This window comes from Hyaena hyaena, unplaced genomic scaffold, assembly GCF_003009895.1.
Source record: "Hyaena hyaena isolate Hyena2069 unplaced genomic scaffold, ASM300989v1 scaffold_65, whole genome shotgun sequence".
Lineage (NCBI taxonomy): Eukaryota > Metazoa > Chordata > Mammalia > Carnivora > Hyaenidae > Hyaena > Hyaena hyaena.
The window spans coordinates 2,134,452-2,149,981 of NW_024080697.1; the positions used below are offsets into that span (position 1 = coordinate 2,134,452).

General features: G+C 38.9%; 1 protein-coding gene across 8 annotated transcripts in view; it reads left to right on the plus strand.

Moving 5' to 3' along the window:
• The window catches only part of TTLL5 (tubulin tyrosine ligase like 5), a 286,366-nt gene that overhangs the window by 103,402 nt on the left and 167,434 nt on the right, over positions 1 to 15,530 (plus strand). For 6 of the 8 annotated variants that reach the window (XM_039232207.1, XM_039232212.1, XM_039232208.1 and 3 more), the window contains 6 exons: positions 63 to 183; positions 2,877 to 3,023; positions 4,360 to 4,463; positions 7,042 to 7,169; positions 9,882 to 9,965; positions 10,536 to 10,937. In XM_039232207.1, the coding sequence (XP_039088138.1) occupies positions 63 to 183; positions 2,877 to 3,023; positions 4,360 to 4,463; positions 7,042 to 7,169; positions 9,882 to 9,965; positions 10,536 to 10,937 (986 nt within the window). The remainder of the gene's footprint in view (positions 1 to 62; positions 184 to 2,876; positions 3,024 to 4,359; positions 4,464 to 7,041; positions 7,170 to 9,881; positions 9,966 to 10,535; positions 10,938 to 15,530) is intronic. The other 2 variants (XM_039232213.1, XM_039232214.1) reach the window with 1 other exon arrangement.

Sequence of the window (15,530 nt, forward strand, 5' to 3'; positions counted from 1 at the left end):
GTACACATTTAGTAGGCCTACCATTCTGTCTTGTAACGGTATGTTGTTTTGGATTTCTGTAGCAAAGTGCAGGCCCGAATAGCCTTCTCTGCCTATCTCCAGCATGTTCAAATTCGCCTGATGAAAGACAGTGGAGGTCAAACGTTCAGTGCCAGTTGGGCTGCCAAAGAGGATGAACAGATGGTGAGGCTCTTCTTGTTGGAACCTTTTTCACTTCCCCTGTTTCTTCTCTTTCCTCTTCTTCTTCCATTGTTTTGTTTTGTTTTGTTTTTAGCTAGGGTAAAGAGCAATATGTTCTTCAGGTGACAGAGTTATTCCACACGATAGTTGTGGATTTCTCTTACTTTAATGTGAACTGAATCTTTGATCTAGGGCCACGTTCATTGCACTGGGTGTTGAGGGCATCTGTTTATTTCATTCCAAAAATGGAAATTGATTGCTCATTCAATGTCAGGCCCTGGGCAAAGCCCTCAAAAAAACCCTCAAAAAAAAAAAAAAAAAAAACAGCCTAGAGCCCTTTCTCAAGCAACTTCATGTTGTCTGAACTCTGATGTAGGCGCTGCCGTCCCCATTTTGTAGATGCAGAAACAAAGGCCTAGAGCAGGGAGGTAATTTGCCTGTGGTCCCACAGCTTGTGTATGGTGGGACTGGAACTTGAGCCCAGATGTTACAGTTGTTCCTTACTTGTTTTTCCATTGTTTCCACGTATCTCAAGACATTTATTTTACGTCCTGAGGGGTCGTGTTAACTCTGAAAGTCAATGCTTTGTCCTAGGTCCTCGAGAGTGTACCATCCTCCATGTTAACATTATTTCTCTTCTAGTTAAAATTTTATAAAGTTCCTAGATGACTGAAAACAAACTGCGTCATAATTTTTGCTGTGTATCAGTCATTTGAACATGCCTAGAATTTAATATTGTAGCAAGGTTTGGTTTTTCTTTTTGAATTGGAACGATCAGGAACATTACGCTCTTTGGTAAGGTCAACACTTATGGAAGAAGCCATAGCCCTTCTTTGCCGTATAACCACAGGGATGTGTCAATGAAAAGAGAGTGACTTTTAAGGCTGAGAAGTCTGCAAACTTTGTCCATCTCAGTGGTGGCCCTACCATAGTGTTCAGTTCTCCGCATGTAAGAGGCATGCAATATGCCAGACTTATTATAAAAACATGATTGATATCCCAGAAAACAACTGGCGAAAGTAAAGTAGCCAATACAACCCAGAGATAAAACCTTGTGTATTGTGAATAATCCTTCAACCATCAGTGGAAAATGTTAGCTCTGCTCTTTCCAAGTGGAAAATTGAACCTGCCTTTTTGAGAGTCAGTTTGTCTGCTCCACTGTGAAAAAACAATATTTTAATATAACAGCTTAAACCACCCTATAGTAAAGACAGCAGAGTAGAACCATAAAATCCAACCCTCTGGTTATGAGACTGTTCCTTTATGCTGGAGGAAATGAGCACCAAAGGACAATGAACCAAAATCAAATTGAAGGAATGAAAAAATAGCGCGGAAGAGAGTAACCGCTGTTAAGTGCTGGCTTGGAATTCACACAGGATCTCAATGGGATTTGTTACGAGAATGCTTAGGATCATCACTGCAAAACCTAATACCAGTTCTCTGCATTCCCATTTGAAAATGTATCTTGAGAGCACCCTAACCCATTCCTTGGTGATTGTGGTCTTGTTGGTGAGGAAGGTAGGGGTAGAATTGCTCTCTCTGCTCCAGGTGAGGGTTGGAGATGCTTTATCACAACTCACAGTAGGTGCATCAATAGAAGGTCCCTCAACCTATCATCTTAAGGCAATTTTGTCATGTTGCAGGGGGTGGAGAGGCAAGGAACAATTATATTTAAGGCCCCTGGTCTCACAAAATATCTCTTTGAAGCATTTGTGATATTGTGAATGATCTGATTGGTATCTGTTCAGATTTCAAAATCCCTTGCCCCATGCCAAGTGAGATGTGCCCTTTGTCCCCTTTAATGACTTTCCGCTCTGCACTACCCCCCTGCCAGCCCCGTTCATCTTGGAGAAGGAAAAAAGAAGCTGTCACCTCTCAAGCATAGAGTAGCTGTTCTTTCTTTTTCTTCATCACTAAACTTTTTAAATTAGTGGTTTCTATTCTTCATTACCTGTGAACTTCTTAGCCTCTTCCTTCTGTTCCATTTCCTCCACTGGAAGCATTGTCTTGAAATTATCTCACAACGCCCGGATCTAGGCCCTTGTCCTTGGTCTTGGTCCTTTTCAGATCCAGCCTCTTGGAAACTTTTGACTTGAGGCCTTTAACCCCCTTGCTTCCATGGCACTATTTTCTCCTTGTTTTCATCTGTTCGTTTGTTTTTGTTTTTTGTTTTTGTTTTCTTGTAAATTTCTGGTGTTTCTACCATGGGTTTTTTTTTTGCTTTCGTTTCTCTGATTCTTCCTCTTCTTTCCTATGAATATTTCTGTTCTTTCTCTTGCTTCTCACCTCTGTCGATTTCATCTACTGCCATGGTTTTAATTTCCACTATCCGTGAAAGCTCCTTTCCCTAAGTAGCTTTCTCTGATTGCCCTGTTAGAAGTGGTATCTGCACTTCGAATTACATAGTGCTATTTGCACGTGGGTTGTGATACTTTTGCAGTTACTTCTTTAATAGATAGTTATTTGCGTACATATTTATTTTGCCTTTCTGATTGCCGGCTTATTGAGGGAAGAGAGTAAGTTTCTTATGTTTTGTCTTTCCGTATCCTTACTGTACCTCATGTTCTTGCTCTGGGTCTTACGTGTTGAAACGTGTAGTACACCTCTTCTCGTATCTTTGTTGGGTAAATCCTTCGTACCTTGGCCTCTGTTGCTTCCCACAATCCCTACTTACTTTCTCTAATGACTCTTAATAGGAGCTAGTGGTTCGCTTCCTTAAACGAGCATCAAGTAACCTCCAGCACTCAATGAGGATGGTATTACCCAGTCGACGATTGGCGCTTCTGGAACGCAGAAGAATCTTGGCCCACCAACTGGGTGATTTTATTATTGTGTACAACAAGGTAGGTGGTTTATCTCTTACTCATGTGTGTTAGATTGCCACACACTGTTAGCAACAGGCTAGAAGCCACTGTCCAGCTGGGTGGGGAGGTTCTTTTCTTTTCTATCATTGTCATCCCTTGTGTGTAACTGTTACAGGGAGCTAGACCTCACTCCTTAACCCACCTGGTCTGAAAAGCTGTTCATTACTTCTGAAAGCCCAGTCGCTATAGTTAATGCTTATCAAAAGGCAAATTCCCAGGGTGCCTGGGTGACTTAGTTGGTTAAGTGCCCGACTCCTGGTTTTGGCTCACATCATGGTCTCATGGCTCATGGGTTCAAGCCCTGCATCAGGCTCTGTGCTGACAGTGTGGAGCCTGCCTGAGATCCTCTGTCTCCCCTTCTGCCCTCCCCTGTTTGTACGCTCGCTCTCTCACTCTCTCTTAAAAAATAAATAAATAAACTTTTTTTTTTTAAAGGCAAATTCCCTTTGAGTGTTGCTGTATCTGAGATGAATCTTGGGCTAGATTAATTTGCATTGTCATTATGATGCCTGTAGACAGTGGTAAATTGACTATTTGAGAGCAAATGAACAGTGGATTTAATAGAATGACATAATCTCTTTTCCGGAGAGAGTTATACTTTGTTTTTGAGAACGTTTTAGACAGTGACATCATTTTACAACCAAGACCAGGAAATATGCTATTTAGTTAGAATATTTTGCAAAGCATCTGATATCCAAGGGTCTTAGAATGCTTTGGAAATACAGTATTTGGGAGAAAAAGTATGGTCATTTTGCAGAAGAGAAAATGGAGACCTGGAAATTTAAGTGATGTTAGTAAAGATGTGTGGAATGATTAGTAGAATATTAATATTAAAAAATCCATAGCTGCAATTTACTCCAGGTCTGTTGAGGATTTTGGTATGTCTTATATAAGTGAAGAAGTTACTCTTTGGATGCTGGTATAGGACTACATTCCAAGACCGAGCTTTCCTTTCCCTAATTTTAATAAAATGCAGTATCTCTGTGTTCATACTGGTGAAGTTGCAACTGTGAGCACAGATGTTACTAAGCTGTTATGAAAAGTTCTTCTCTCAATGGGCTTTGTGGGCAGAAAGTAAAAAGATGATAAGAGTTTACATTTATTCTGCACCTTTTATTTGGAAATGCCAAATGTTTTATGAAATAGTGGCAGAGAATAATATATCAAGTTTATAGGTGGCAAAAGTACCTGGAGGAATTGTGTCTACTATAAAGACAAAATAGCCCGATGGTAATGAAACCAAATGATGAAGTATGCATCTATCAGGAGTCAGTTTTATCTTACTGTTTTCCTTTGCGGGTTGGGTACTGGGTAGGAAACAGAACAGATGGCTGAAAAGAAATCAAAGAAGAAACTTGAAGAAGAGGAGGAAGATGGGGTGAATACAGAAAACTTTCAGGAGTTCATCAGACAAGCAAGGTAGAAGATACTCTTTATTAATAAAAACTATCTTATTCTGTCTTCCATACTGCCCCATTCAATTCTCAGTATTTCCTTGTTTCCAACATGGGAACGGGAGTAAAATCCCTCTGTGGATGAGAGAGTGAGTTTCATAGGTTTGGCCTCTCCATTTCTCAGCCGATTATGTTGTTGTCCTCATGGTTTCAGATATCGGAACGCTGATGCTGGGTACCTGCGCTGTATTTCTAGACAGCCTTCAAAGCACACACCACTTGAAGTACTAAAAGAGCCCTTTGGAAAGCTGAAGTTAGAGGCTTCCAGTGTTTACTGAATCTTAGTTTATGCCTGACCTACTGATGCAGTCGTGATGACCAAATTTTGCCTAAGTTGAGTGGGTTGAGGAAGTGACAGTTTCTCAGTACCATGAGGGATACACCTAATTTATATAAAATGGAACAAGTCCTTTATGCGTAGAGGTAGGCTTTAAGGATGGAAATCTCAGCATTCAGCTCTGTCTTGATACAAATCAGTCAGGCCATTTTGTCCATTTACAATGTGTTTCCAAAGGAAATGGACACAAAAAAGCATTTCACTTAAAATTTTGTGAGATTCATACTGGAGGACCTTTTTCTAAAACAGAGAGTCATACAAACCACTCAAATAAAGGATAAAACATCTCTATAACCCTGTTAGTCTTCAACCATCAAAGTCACTGTGGAGTGACAAGCAGGAGAAAGTCAATTCTTTGTTGGTTTATGAAGCTAAATCAGGTGGTGGTTTATCAGTCACCAACATCATCTGATCTGTGTTTAATACCTTGTACAGACTTTGTATAGCCTCACTATCTTGTGCTTAAACACACAGCAAACAAATACATCATTTTGTAGGAGTTCATAACTGTGTAATGTTATTCTGTTGACATTCTTGAGTCTTGAGTTACATGATTGATAATGGAGGTATAGAAACAAAGCAAGAAACAGTTTCTTACATCAACATGATAAAAATAGGAAGGAACAAAAACTAGATTATGCTCAGAAAATGTCTCTACATTTAAAGTTAGAAGATTAATGTTTAGTTCCTCCTGGGGATCTTCAAGATCCCTACTATATAAAAAAGGAAAAGAAAAGCCACCTTTTGAAAAGTGATATGTATTCTATCAGGCCTAACTGCTAGAAAGTATCTACTAAAACTAGTGATCCAGAATTAGAGATAAAATATGCTGGAACATATTTATTACTATTGTGCATTTAATGTTGATTGTTGGAAATACGCTCTAGCCTCAGTTTTTTATTATGTTTTATTATGTTTGGGGAGGTACATGGATACCTTTGTCAAGGTTGGTAAATCTAGATACCTGCAGGAGTCAGGCAAGAGAACATGAATTATGAAGTGGACAAAGGGTAAGAGAGGAGGTATCAGGCAGTTTGTATTTTGGTCAGCCTTAACCTTTCCCTTTCCCTTTCTGTGAAGGGCCAAAAAAAGCACATGGACATGCAGAGGCATTCACCCCATTTGTAACCTCAACTGTAGATCTTTCACAGTTACTGAGGTACTTACCTCATGGCACTTGACTCTCACCACTTTGGAGACCATGGAGTTTACTCTGAGATTTGTAGAAACATTTTCCTAGGTTGTCATTACAATGTATTCTGAAGATGGGATATAGGTTCTTTGTGATAATGCTGGAATATTTTGCCTGTTTAAAGACCACTTATCTCGAATACATCCAGGCTCCAGGAAAAAAAATACAAAGGGCCATTGAGAAACTGCCACGAGTGTTAAAAATCCGCACGTAGTATGTTTCCTGGGAGAATCTTGTGGGCCCTCATCAGATTCCTTATACTTTCCATTTTGCGGATGATCATAAAGGGCAGATCATTTCAACATTTGAAGTGACCTAGAACCATCTATTTCCGTTTCCGTCATGGACTAGATAGCTAGGAAACTCTTCTGTGGTTATGCTGGTAGGTCTTATTTCTGACATAGATAATTAAAATGACAAGTGACCCCGTTAGTGAATACACTTCAGTTATCTGGCCATGGGGTGGGCAGACTGTGAAAGGCCAGATAATAATGTTTCAGACTTTGTGGGATATATGTGGTCATTATAGCATTGTCTTCTTTAAAAATATAAAAACCAGTTTTAGCAAGGAACCAAAAAAAACAGGTTGCTAGTCGGGTTTGACCCCTTATTGTTATTAGTGTGCAGTTTGTTGACCTCTGACAGAGAACATGGCTGCCAACAGAACCTTCTGCGTTGTAGCTACTGACTATGTGAAATGTGGCTGGTCTGAGAAGAATTTTTAAATGTACTTAATTTTAATTCATTTAAATTTAAATAGTCCTATATGCCTAGTGGCTACCATATTGGACAGTGCATCTGGAAAATTCACCATGGGATGAATAAAGCCTTATCATGCTTTAAATTTTTTAGATTGCTTTGTGTTCCTATTTAACCATCTATTAATAGGGAGTTTTCAGCTCATACTTTTTATTTTCCCCTTCTCCAGCTGACTCCATTTCCATAATAAAATCTGGTGGAAAGATTTTCCAGAACAGCTTCCTGTTCTGACCATACTCTCTCTCATCATTTCAGTGAAGCTGAACTGGAGGAGGTGTTGACTTTTTATACCCAAAAAAACAAGTCTGCAAGTGTCTTCCTGGGGACTCACTCAAAAAGTTCTAAAAACAGCAACAGTTATTCTGATAGCAGGGCAAAGGGTGGTAAGTATGATGGCTAATTAATGAAAAATAAGAAGAACGGGTGAAAAAATGAGATCTGCAAAGGAGAGCCAAGAATAATGTGCTGCCTAAGCACTAACAGACTCCGAAGTGGTGAAATTTTGCAGTGTGGGGGTGGGCCGTGAGGAGGCATTACATTTTTGTCCTCAAAGCAGAAGAGGGACATGGTCTGATTTTTTTTTTTTTTTAATGAAAATTAACAGCAGAAAGCTTTTCAGGGCAAGCTAATAATAATTGCTAACACTTAGTGAGTGCTCATATAACTATAATCTGTTGGATGTGATTTGATTTTGTTACTTTCAAAAACCATGTGAAGTGGGTGTTACTTTTCACCTTCTGACAAATGAGAAAACAGAAGCTGAAAGAGACTGAGTAACTTGCTTAAAGGTACCTTTCACGGTGCAGTGGGACAAGAATTTGAACTTTTGTCTGCCCAGCTTAAAGCTTGTGCTCTTAATCTGTGCTCTTCTGTCTTTCCTAATGGTTGTTTGTTTCCCACTCTTGTGAAACTTCTTGCTTCCTCTAGCTCATCAGCAATGGCATTTGAGGTAGAAGAATTTTTTGTTGTGTGCGACTGTTCTGTACCTGGTAGGATGTCTAATATCCTTAATCCCACATCCTAAATGCTATTAGTTTTCTTCAGCCACTGAGATAACCCAGAATGTTCCCATCCATTTCTAAAAGCGCTCACTGCTAGGGCTCCATGATTGGGGATTTTGGAATTAATGTGGACCGAACTATCTAGCTCATATCATATGATTAAAAAAAAAAAATAGCAGTGATGTTCTGTTATAAATAAAGCTCGGTACCTTAAAGTATCTAGATGGAAGTATAAGACAAAGGAAATCTACACCAATTCCTGTTAGTAGACGAAGCACTAGGTTAAAAGATGGAGACTCGGGCACCTGAGTGGGTCAGTCAGTTAAGTGTCCGACTTTGGCTCAGGTCATGATCTCACAGTTGGTGGATTCGAGCCCCACATTGGGCTCTGCGCTGATAGCTCAGAGCCTGAGGCCTGTTTCAGATTCTGTGTCTCCTCCTCTCTCTGCCCCTCCCCCACTCATGCTCTGTCTCAAAAATAAATAAACATTAAAAAAAAAAATGGAGACTCATTCCCTGCTGTTAAGACTCCCATAGTCTAAGGTGGAAATAGCCAGGATAATTGGTCACTTTAATGTAGAGTGAGTGTTCCCAAAGAAACAATGTTAATGTTTTAAAAACTATTTTGGTTCAGAGCCTTGTCTACAAAAGCCCATTTATATCGAGCTCACTGTATAATTGACTGATATTTCTATAAGTGCCTACATCAGCCCAATTCTTTAAGCATTCATAGCTTCTCTAAGTTCTAAAGCTTGTTTATTCATTTGTTCTTCATTCCTTCTACACATTTTTCCAGACCACTTGTTCTGTGTCAGACATTGTGATAGTTGCTAGGTATAGTGATTGGACTGCTGTGGTACCTTGACTTCATAAGGTTTATTGTCTAGTAGATGGAGTTGGGTGAGTAAATGTAGGAAGAAGGTTGGTGGAAGCTTTGAAAAGCTGCTCCTGTAAGTGTTGAGAAAGGGAGCCTGAAGAGGCTGAGGAGTCCTTGTAATGCGTTGGGGTAGAGAAAAGTGTGTTAGCCTGGAGAGCTGAGGGCCTACATTGGCATTCAGTAGTACCTTCTCCCCCAACAGTAGTGGGGAAGCCCTGATGGCATGTTTTTGCAGCATCTGTCCATACATGTGGGCCCCTGGAAATTCTGGGGTTCATGTGGTAAGGACCATCTCTACATAAGAAGACCCATCCCTGACAAGAATAATGAGAGAGGCAGTAGGAAGGCCTGAATCAGGGAAACAACACTATGACACTATGACATCTGATAGTATCCGGACTGATTGCAAACATGAGCAAACACACTTGTGACGGTATTACCGCGGCTGGTGGCGATAGGCAGCAAATAATTCATATGTCCTTAATCATTCATTCTGAAAGATGATCTGTAAAATGGCCTTTCTTAAGCTTTTATATAAACTAGCCCTTGAGAAAGGTTTTGGAATATTTCCCTAAGTATATGGTTAGCCCTGGCTGTCTTGTTTCACAAGTCTGTGGTGGGGGAAAAAAAAGGTTTATTTGAGTGGAAATTTATTTTATTAGAGTGATTCTGTTATTGAATATACTGACCACCCTATCTCAAGTGAACTCACTCAGCTTGCTCAAGTAAAAGCAAGGAGTTTACTTTAAGATACAGAGCTGTAGCAGTGTCCAGGTACCATGCCCACAGAAATGGCGGCTGTTCTTTCTGTCTCTTGGTAGTTGCCCTGCTCTGTGTGTATGGTGACTTCTTTGCTCTGGGGGGTACCACCAGCTAGCTTGGTTTCTTAGTTTCCCTAGTTTGAATTCCTGACAGAGGCATCTGACTGCCCTTACTTTCCCTCCGGCCCCCCCAACCTCATGTCCCAGCTGCCCATGTTCCCCATGGCTGCCCTGGGTTTAAGTATCCTTCCCTGGTTTGCTTAGCTGGAGCTGGGGTTGGGGGTCGTTGGGAATCTTCTGGTTGGTTGCCCCCTCAGCAGGGCTGTGGATGTGGCCAGCTTTGGGAAAGTGTGGTGACATGTGCGGTTTTCCCTGGGATTGTTTATTTAGTTGTGTTATATTTGAGAAACAAAATTATATGTAGGGCATTTGATCAGTATTTCTTTTTTGTTTCAGATCACCATGAGACAATGGAAGAAGTGAAAATAAAGCAACCCAAACAACAGCAGACGACAGAAATTCACTCTGATAAATTATCTCGTGAGTGACTTCACACCTACATAGATTTGCCACTCTCTGATCAATCTCTATCAAAGAGGAGATAGTAAATGAGGCTATAGCATGGGGCGTTACCCCAAAGAAGTTCTTTTGTTTGTTCTTTCTCTTCCATTAGAGTTTCCTCGTATTTATTGATAACCTATTTTCCTTCTGAGGAATTTTGCATTTTCTTAATATTTAGAAATTCTGAGCACTTCCCCCCCACCCCCGAAGGGTGAAAAGCAGGGGAATTAGCTCTCATTACCAGAAACTTTGTCCTAATGCCCTAACATTTGTAAAATGCCTGCTCTGCTTGGTGGAGGCGGTCTCCACTCCAGCTCTTAGAAAGGACTAAAAAACGGTTTCTCTTGCCAGGTTGTCTCAGTAGGCAAACTTCATTAAGTTCATGATGAATACTCATTAAAGGCTCTATCTTTCATGACTTCTATTTCATGCTAAGATTATTTTGATGTTTAAAAATGTTTACTTCATGTTTTATAGAGATTATATGTCAGCTTTTCCTAAAATGATCTGTTTTGTTTTGTTTTATTTTGTTTGTTTTTGTTTTAATAGGATTTACCACTTCAGCAGGAAAAGAGGCTAAATTAGTCTATACCAATTCTTCCTCTGCTTCTTTCTCTGGTCCTGCTGCCACTCTTCTGCAGAAAATTCCCAATACCCACTTGTCATCTATTATTACAACCTCTGACCTCTCACCAGGGCCTGGCCATCACTCTTCTTTATCTCAGATTCCTCCAGCTAACCCCAGCCTGTCTCACCAGCCAACAGTTGTCCTGAGCACAGTCCCTGACAGTACTTCTCCCTTCATACATCCTGGGACCCAGAACGCTCCAAGCCCGGCGGGCCTGCCACGCTGTCGATCAGGCACTTACACCATTGGCCCCTTTTCCTCTTTCCAAAGTGCCGCACACATCTATAGCCAGAAACTGTCTCGTCCCTCTTCAGCAAAGGCAGGTGAGTGAGAAAATGAAAGGCAGCCTGCAATGTTAGCTCCTCTCTCAGCTCCTCCACCCCCAAAGAATGCATTCTCTTCCTTTTGCCTTTTCTCCTGAAAGGCAAAGGGACACACGCATTGTTCTGAGGAGACCGAGGAAGTCTTGCATTTGGTCCAGTAGCGTGCATTCGCTGATACAGACTGAAACAGGGCTTCTTTGAGGTGCTGCCGGTACAGAGATGAAGAAGACTGTTCTATATAGTAGCGGCTTATAGGCTAGTCAGGAGATTTTCCCTCACAGATCCTCATAGACCTATGAGTGTGCCATATGCATTCTTTGCGATTCAAATAGTTATTTTTTAGTGTATTTAAAGTCAAGTATGACCCGAATAAAATAACCAAAGAATTCTTAAAAGAAGGTCTCTAACTCTAAATGAAGTAGGTAAACTCATATTATCAGTCAGGTTCCCCCCATTTTTAATAACAGCTTTATTGAGATATAATTCATATACTATAAAATTCACCACTTGAAAGTGTGCAGTTCAGTGGGTTTTAGTATATTTACATAGTTGTGCAACCAACACCACTGAACATTTTCATTTTCCTCAAAGAAATCCCATACCTATTTGCAGTCTCTGTCCGCTTCCCCCACCCCCCTAGCCCTGGCAGCCACTGAACTACTTTCTGTCTCTGGATTTGACTACTCTGGATTTGACTACTCTGGGCATTTTATGTAAGTGGGATCGCACAGTGAGTAGTGTTCTGTAAATGGCTTATTTCACTTACAATGTTTTCAGGGTTCATTCATGTTGTAGCATGTGTCAGTATTTCATTCCTTTGTAGGAATGTAGGCTGAAGAGTGTTCCATTGGGCAGATATACCTTACTTTGTTCATTCGTTTATCCGTTGATGGACATCCGGGTTGTTTTCCCTTATGTGCTACTGTGAATACTGCTGCTGTGAACGTTTGTGTACGATTTTTTGTTTGGACCTATATTTTCATTTCTCTTGGGTGTATACATAGTGGGATCACTGGATCATACGGTAACTTTATGCTTCCATTTATTGAGTAACTACCGACCTATTTTCAAAGTGACTGCACTGTCTTGCTGCCAGCAGTGCGGGAAGCTTCCAGTTTTTCCACCTCCTTGCTGTCACTGTTGTCTGTCTGTCTGACTTCACCTATTCTAGTGGGTTTGAAGTAAGTAGTGTCTCATATTTGTGGTTATCATTTTGCATTTCCCTAATGACTAATGATGTGATGATGCACATCTTTTCATGTGCTTATGGGCCATCAGTATACCTTCTTTGGATAAATATCTATTCAAATCCTTTGTCCATTTTTAAATTGGGGTATTTGCTTTTTATTGTTGAGTTATGTTCTTTATGTATTCTGGATACAATTCCTTCCTTTGTCAGATACATAGTTTTGAAATACTGTCTCTCATTCTGTCGGTCATCCTTTCATGTTTTTGAAGCACAAAAGTTTTAAGTTTTGATGAAGCTTAATATATCCTTTTTCTTTTGTGCTTAGGTTTTGGTATCATACCTGAAAAACTATTGCCTAACCCAAGGTCACAAAGATTTATATATATGTTTTTCCTAAGAATTTTATAGTTTAACCTCTTTCATTTAGGTCTTTTATCCATTTTGAATTTAATTTTTGTGTATGATGTGGCATAAGGGCCTAACTTTATTCTTTTGCCTAGGTATATTCAGTTGTCCCAGCACCGTTTGTTGAAACAGTGTTACTTCCCTGTTGAATTGTCTTGACATTCTTGTCAAAAATCATTTAATCACAAATGTAAAGGTTTCTTTCTGGAGTCTCAGTTCTGTTACACTGATCTCTATGTCTGTCCTTATACCAGTACCGGTTTGCTTTGTTATGGTAGCATTACAGTCAGTTAGGAAATCACCAAGAGTGATTCTTCCAACTTTGTTCCTTTCTTCCATTTTGTTTGGACTGTTCTGCAGCCTTTGCATTTTCATATGAGCTTTAGGATCAGCTTGTCCATTTTTGCAAAAACAGGCAGATGGGATCAGGATGGTATTGTGTTGAATCTATAGATTCGTTTGGGAAATACCTTACTATTAGTCAAGTTTTTAAACACTTCAGTAATAATCCGTGTTAATATAAGTTACAGCTAAGCTATGTTTTGTAAGTAGTCAATTTATATTTCTTAATTAGTATCTGATTTCAAATGAGATGGATATTATAATATGCAGCTTGAATCAGAGATATTAAATGTCTACTTTAATAAGTCATATTTATGAATATGTGCATGTATGTGTGTCTGTACTAATTCTGAGTGGCTATTCTTGTGATCTAATCTTCTAAAATCAGTAATAATAATGATGATGTTCTGATTTGAACTGTTTTCTCCCACTTGAGAGAAATTCAGCAAAATTAGTGTCTCCAATACCCTGTATTATCAAAACTTAAAAAAACAAAAAACAAAAAACAAAAAAAAAAAACCCCCAACCTTCCTTTTTTACACTTTTCCCAGAGAGAGAGAGGGAACAGAAGGAGCTAGTCAGTTCAAAAATATTTTTTGATTTCTGTTGTGATTTATACTTTGACTCATGGATTGTTTATAAGTATATTGTTTAATTTTCAGATAGTTGGCATTCTCTACTTCTTGTAATTGGCTTTAAGCTTATTTCCACAGTGGTCAGAGAACATTCTGAATGGCTTAAAGTAGTAGTAGACAACAATATAGTAAATGACAATAACAGCCTGGAAATGATTTGAGTTAAATTTTTCTGTGGTTATTGAATAGTTTGGGAGTGAGATTAAGATATTATTTAACTTTAGACTTTTTAAAGATAAATATACAGTATGAAATTTCAAAGGTCACCACTAAAAGAGTAAAAATATGGATATTCTAAACCTATGGGAAGAAGAAAAATGGATTGAGCAAGAAGCTTAGAAAAAGCAAGAGAAATGAAACTTAAAAGATGGTAAACCAAGTCCGGATATGTCAAGAATCAAATAAATATAACTGGGTTGAACTTGTTAGAAGTTCATATAGTCTGTTTACCAGAATTATGTATTTTGTTTACCAGAAAGGATACACTTAAAGATAAGAATATAGAGCAGTTGAAAGTAAAAGGATGAAGAACGAAATGCCATGTAAATACCAACCAGAAGAAACGTAGTGTAGCTATATTATATATGCTAAAATAGACTTTAAGATATAAAATTTTCTTGGGGCACCTGGGTGGCTCAGTCGGTTAAGCATCTGACTCTTGATTTCAGCTCAAGTCATGATCTCATGGTTTGTGAGTCTGAGCTCTGCGACAGCCTCTGTGCTGATAGCACGGAGCCTGCTTGGGATTCTCGCTCTCCCCTCTCTCTGTCTCTCTCCCAAAATAAACATTTTATTCTATTTTTTAAACATTTATTTATTTTTCAGAGAGAAGAGACAGTGCACGAGCAGGGGAGGGGCAAAGAAAGAGGGAGACACAGAACCCGAAGCAGGCCTCCGGCTCTGAGCTGTCGGTATAGAGACTGAGGTGTGGCTTGTACTTACACAAAATGTGAGATCATGACCTGAGCTGAAGTCAGTCGCTTAACCATCTGAGCCACCCAGGTGCCCATCAAAATAAGCATTTTTAAAAAAGATATAAAAATTTCTTATAGATACAGAGAGGAATTACATAAGACAAAAGGTAAAGATTTATTTAGTTCATCTGAAAGGCAAAACAGTTCTACGTGCACTTAATAAAATAACCTCCAAATATATAAAACAAAGATTGGTACCTGAGGAATCTACAGATCTCCTTGTCTTAGTGGGAGATTTCCATGAACTTCTATCAGTTGCAGATGGACTAAACAGATTTTTTAAAATCAGCAACAATAAAGAGCATTCTAACAGGTTGATAAATTTTATCAGTTGATCATACATAGGAACTGTGTACCCAATAATTAGAGAAAACACCTTCCAAAGAACACATAATGTATTCATAAAGCCAGTCATGTCCTACATTATAAAATAAGACAACTTTTATAAAATAAGACACAATTTACAGAATTGCTATCATAGGGCCACAATCTCTGTCTACACTGTAATTAAATTGAATGGCAATAACAAAAAGATACAAAAAATGACAAATCCTCAAATTTAAGAGTCAGAGACCAGGTGTCACATAGAAGTGTTGAACCACTATGTTGTACACCTGAAACTAATATTACACTGTATGTTAACTAACTGGAGTTTAAATAAAAACTTAAAAAATGAAAAGTGTCAAAGAAGATATCATAGTAGAGGTAAATGTAAAAGTAGTAGAACTGAATGATAATGAGAAAATTGTGTGTCCAAGTGTGTAGAGAGCAATAAAAGGCTGTATTTGGAGGGAAATTTATTGGCCTTAAAACTTATATATGAAAGAAGAAAGGCTGAAAATTAATGTGCTCAATATTTAATTTTAGACATTATAAAAGAACATCATAAATCTAAATGAAGAAAAATAATAAAGATAAGGACAAAAATCACAGAATTCGGAAATAAAGCATAGCAGAGAATATCGAGGCCAAAAGTTCTTTGAAAACCCTAATAAGATGGACAGACCTCTGGTGAAACTGAAAGAAAAGAAAGAAGACATGGATAAAT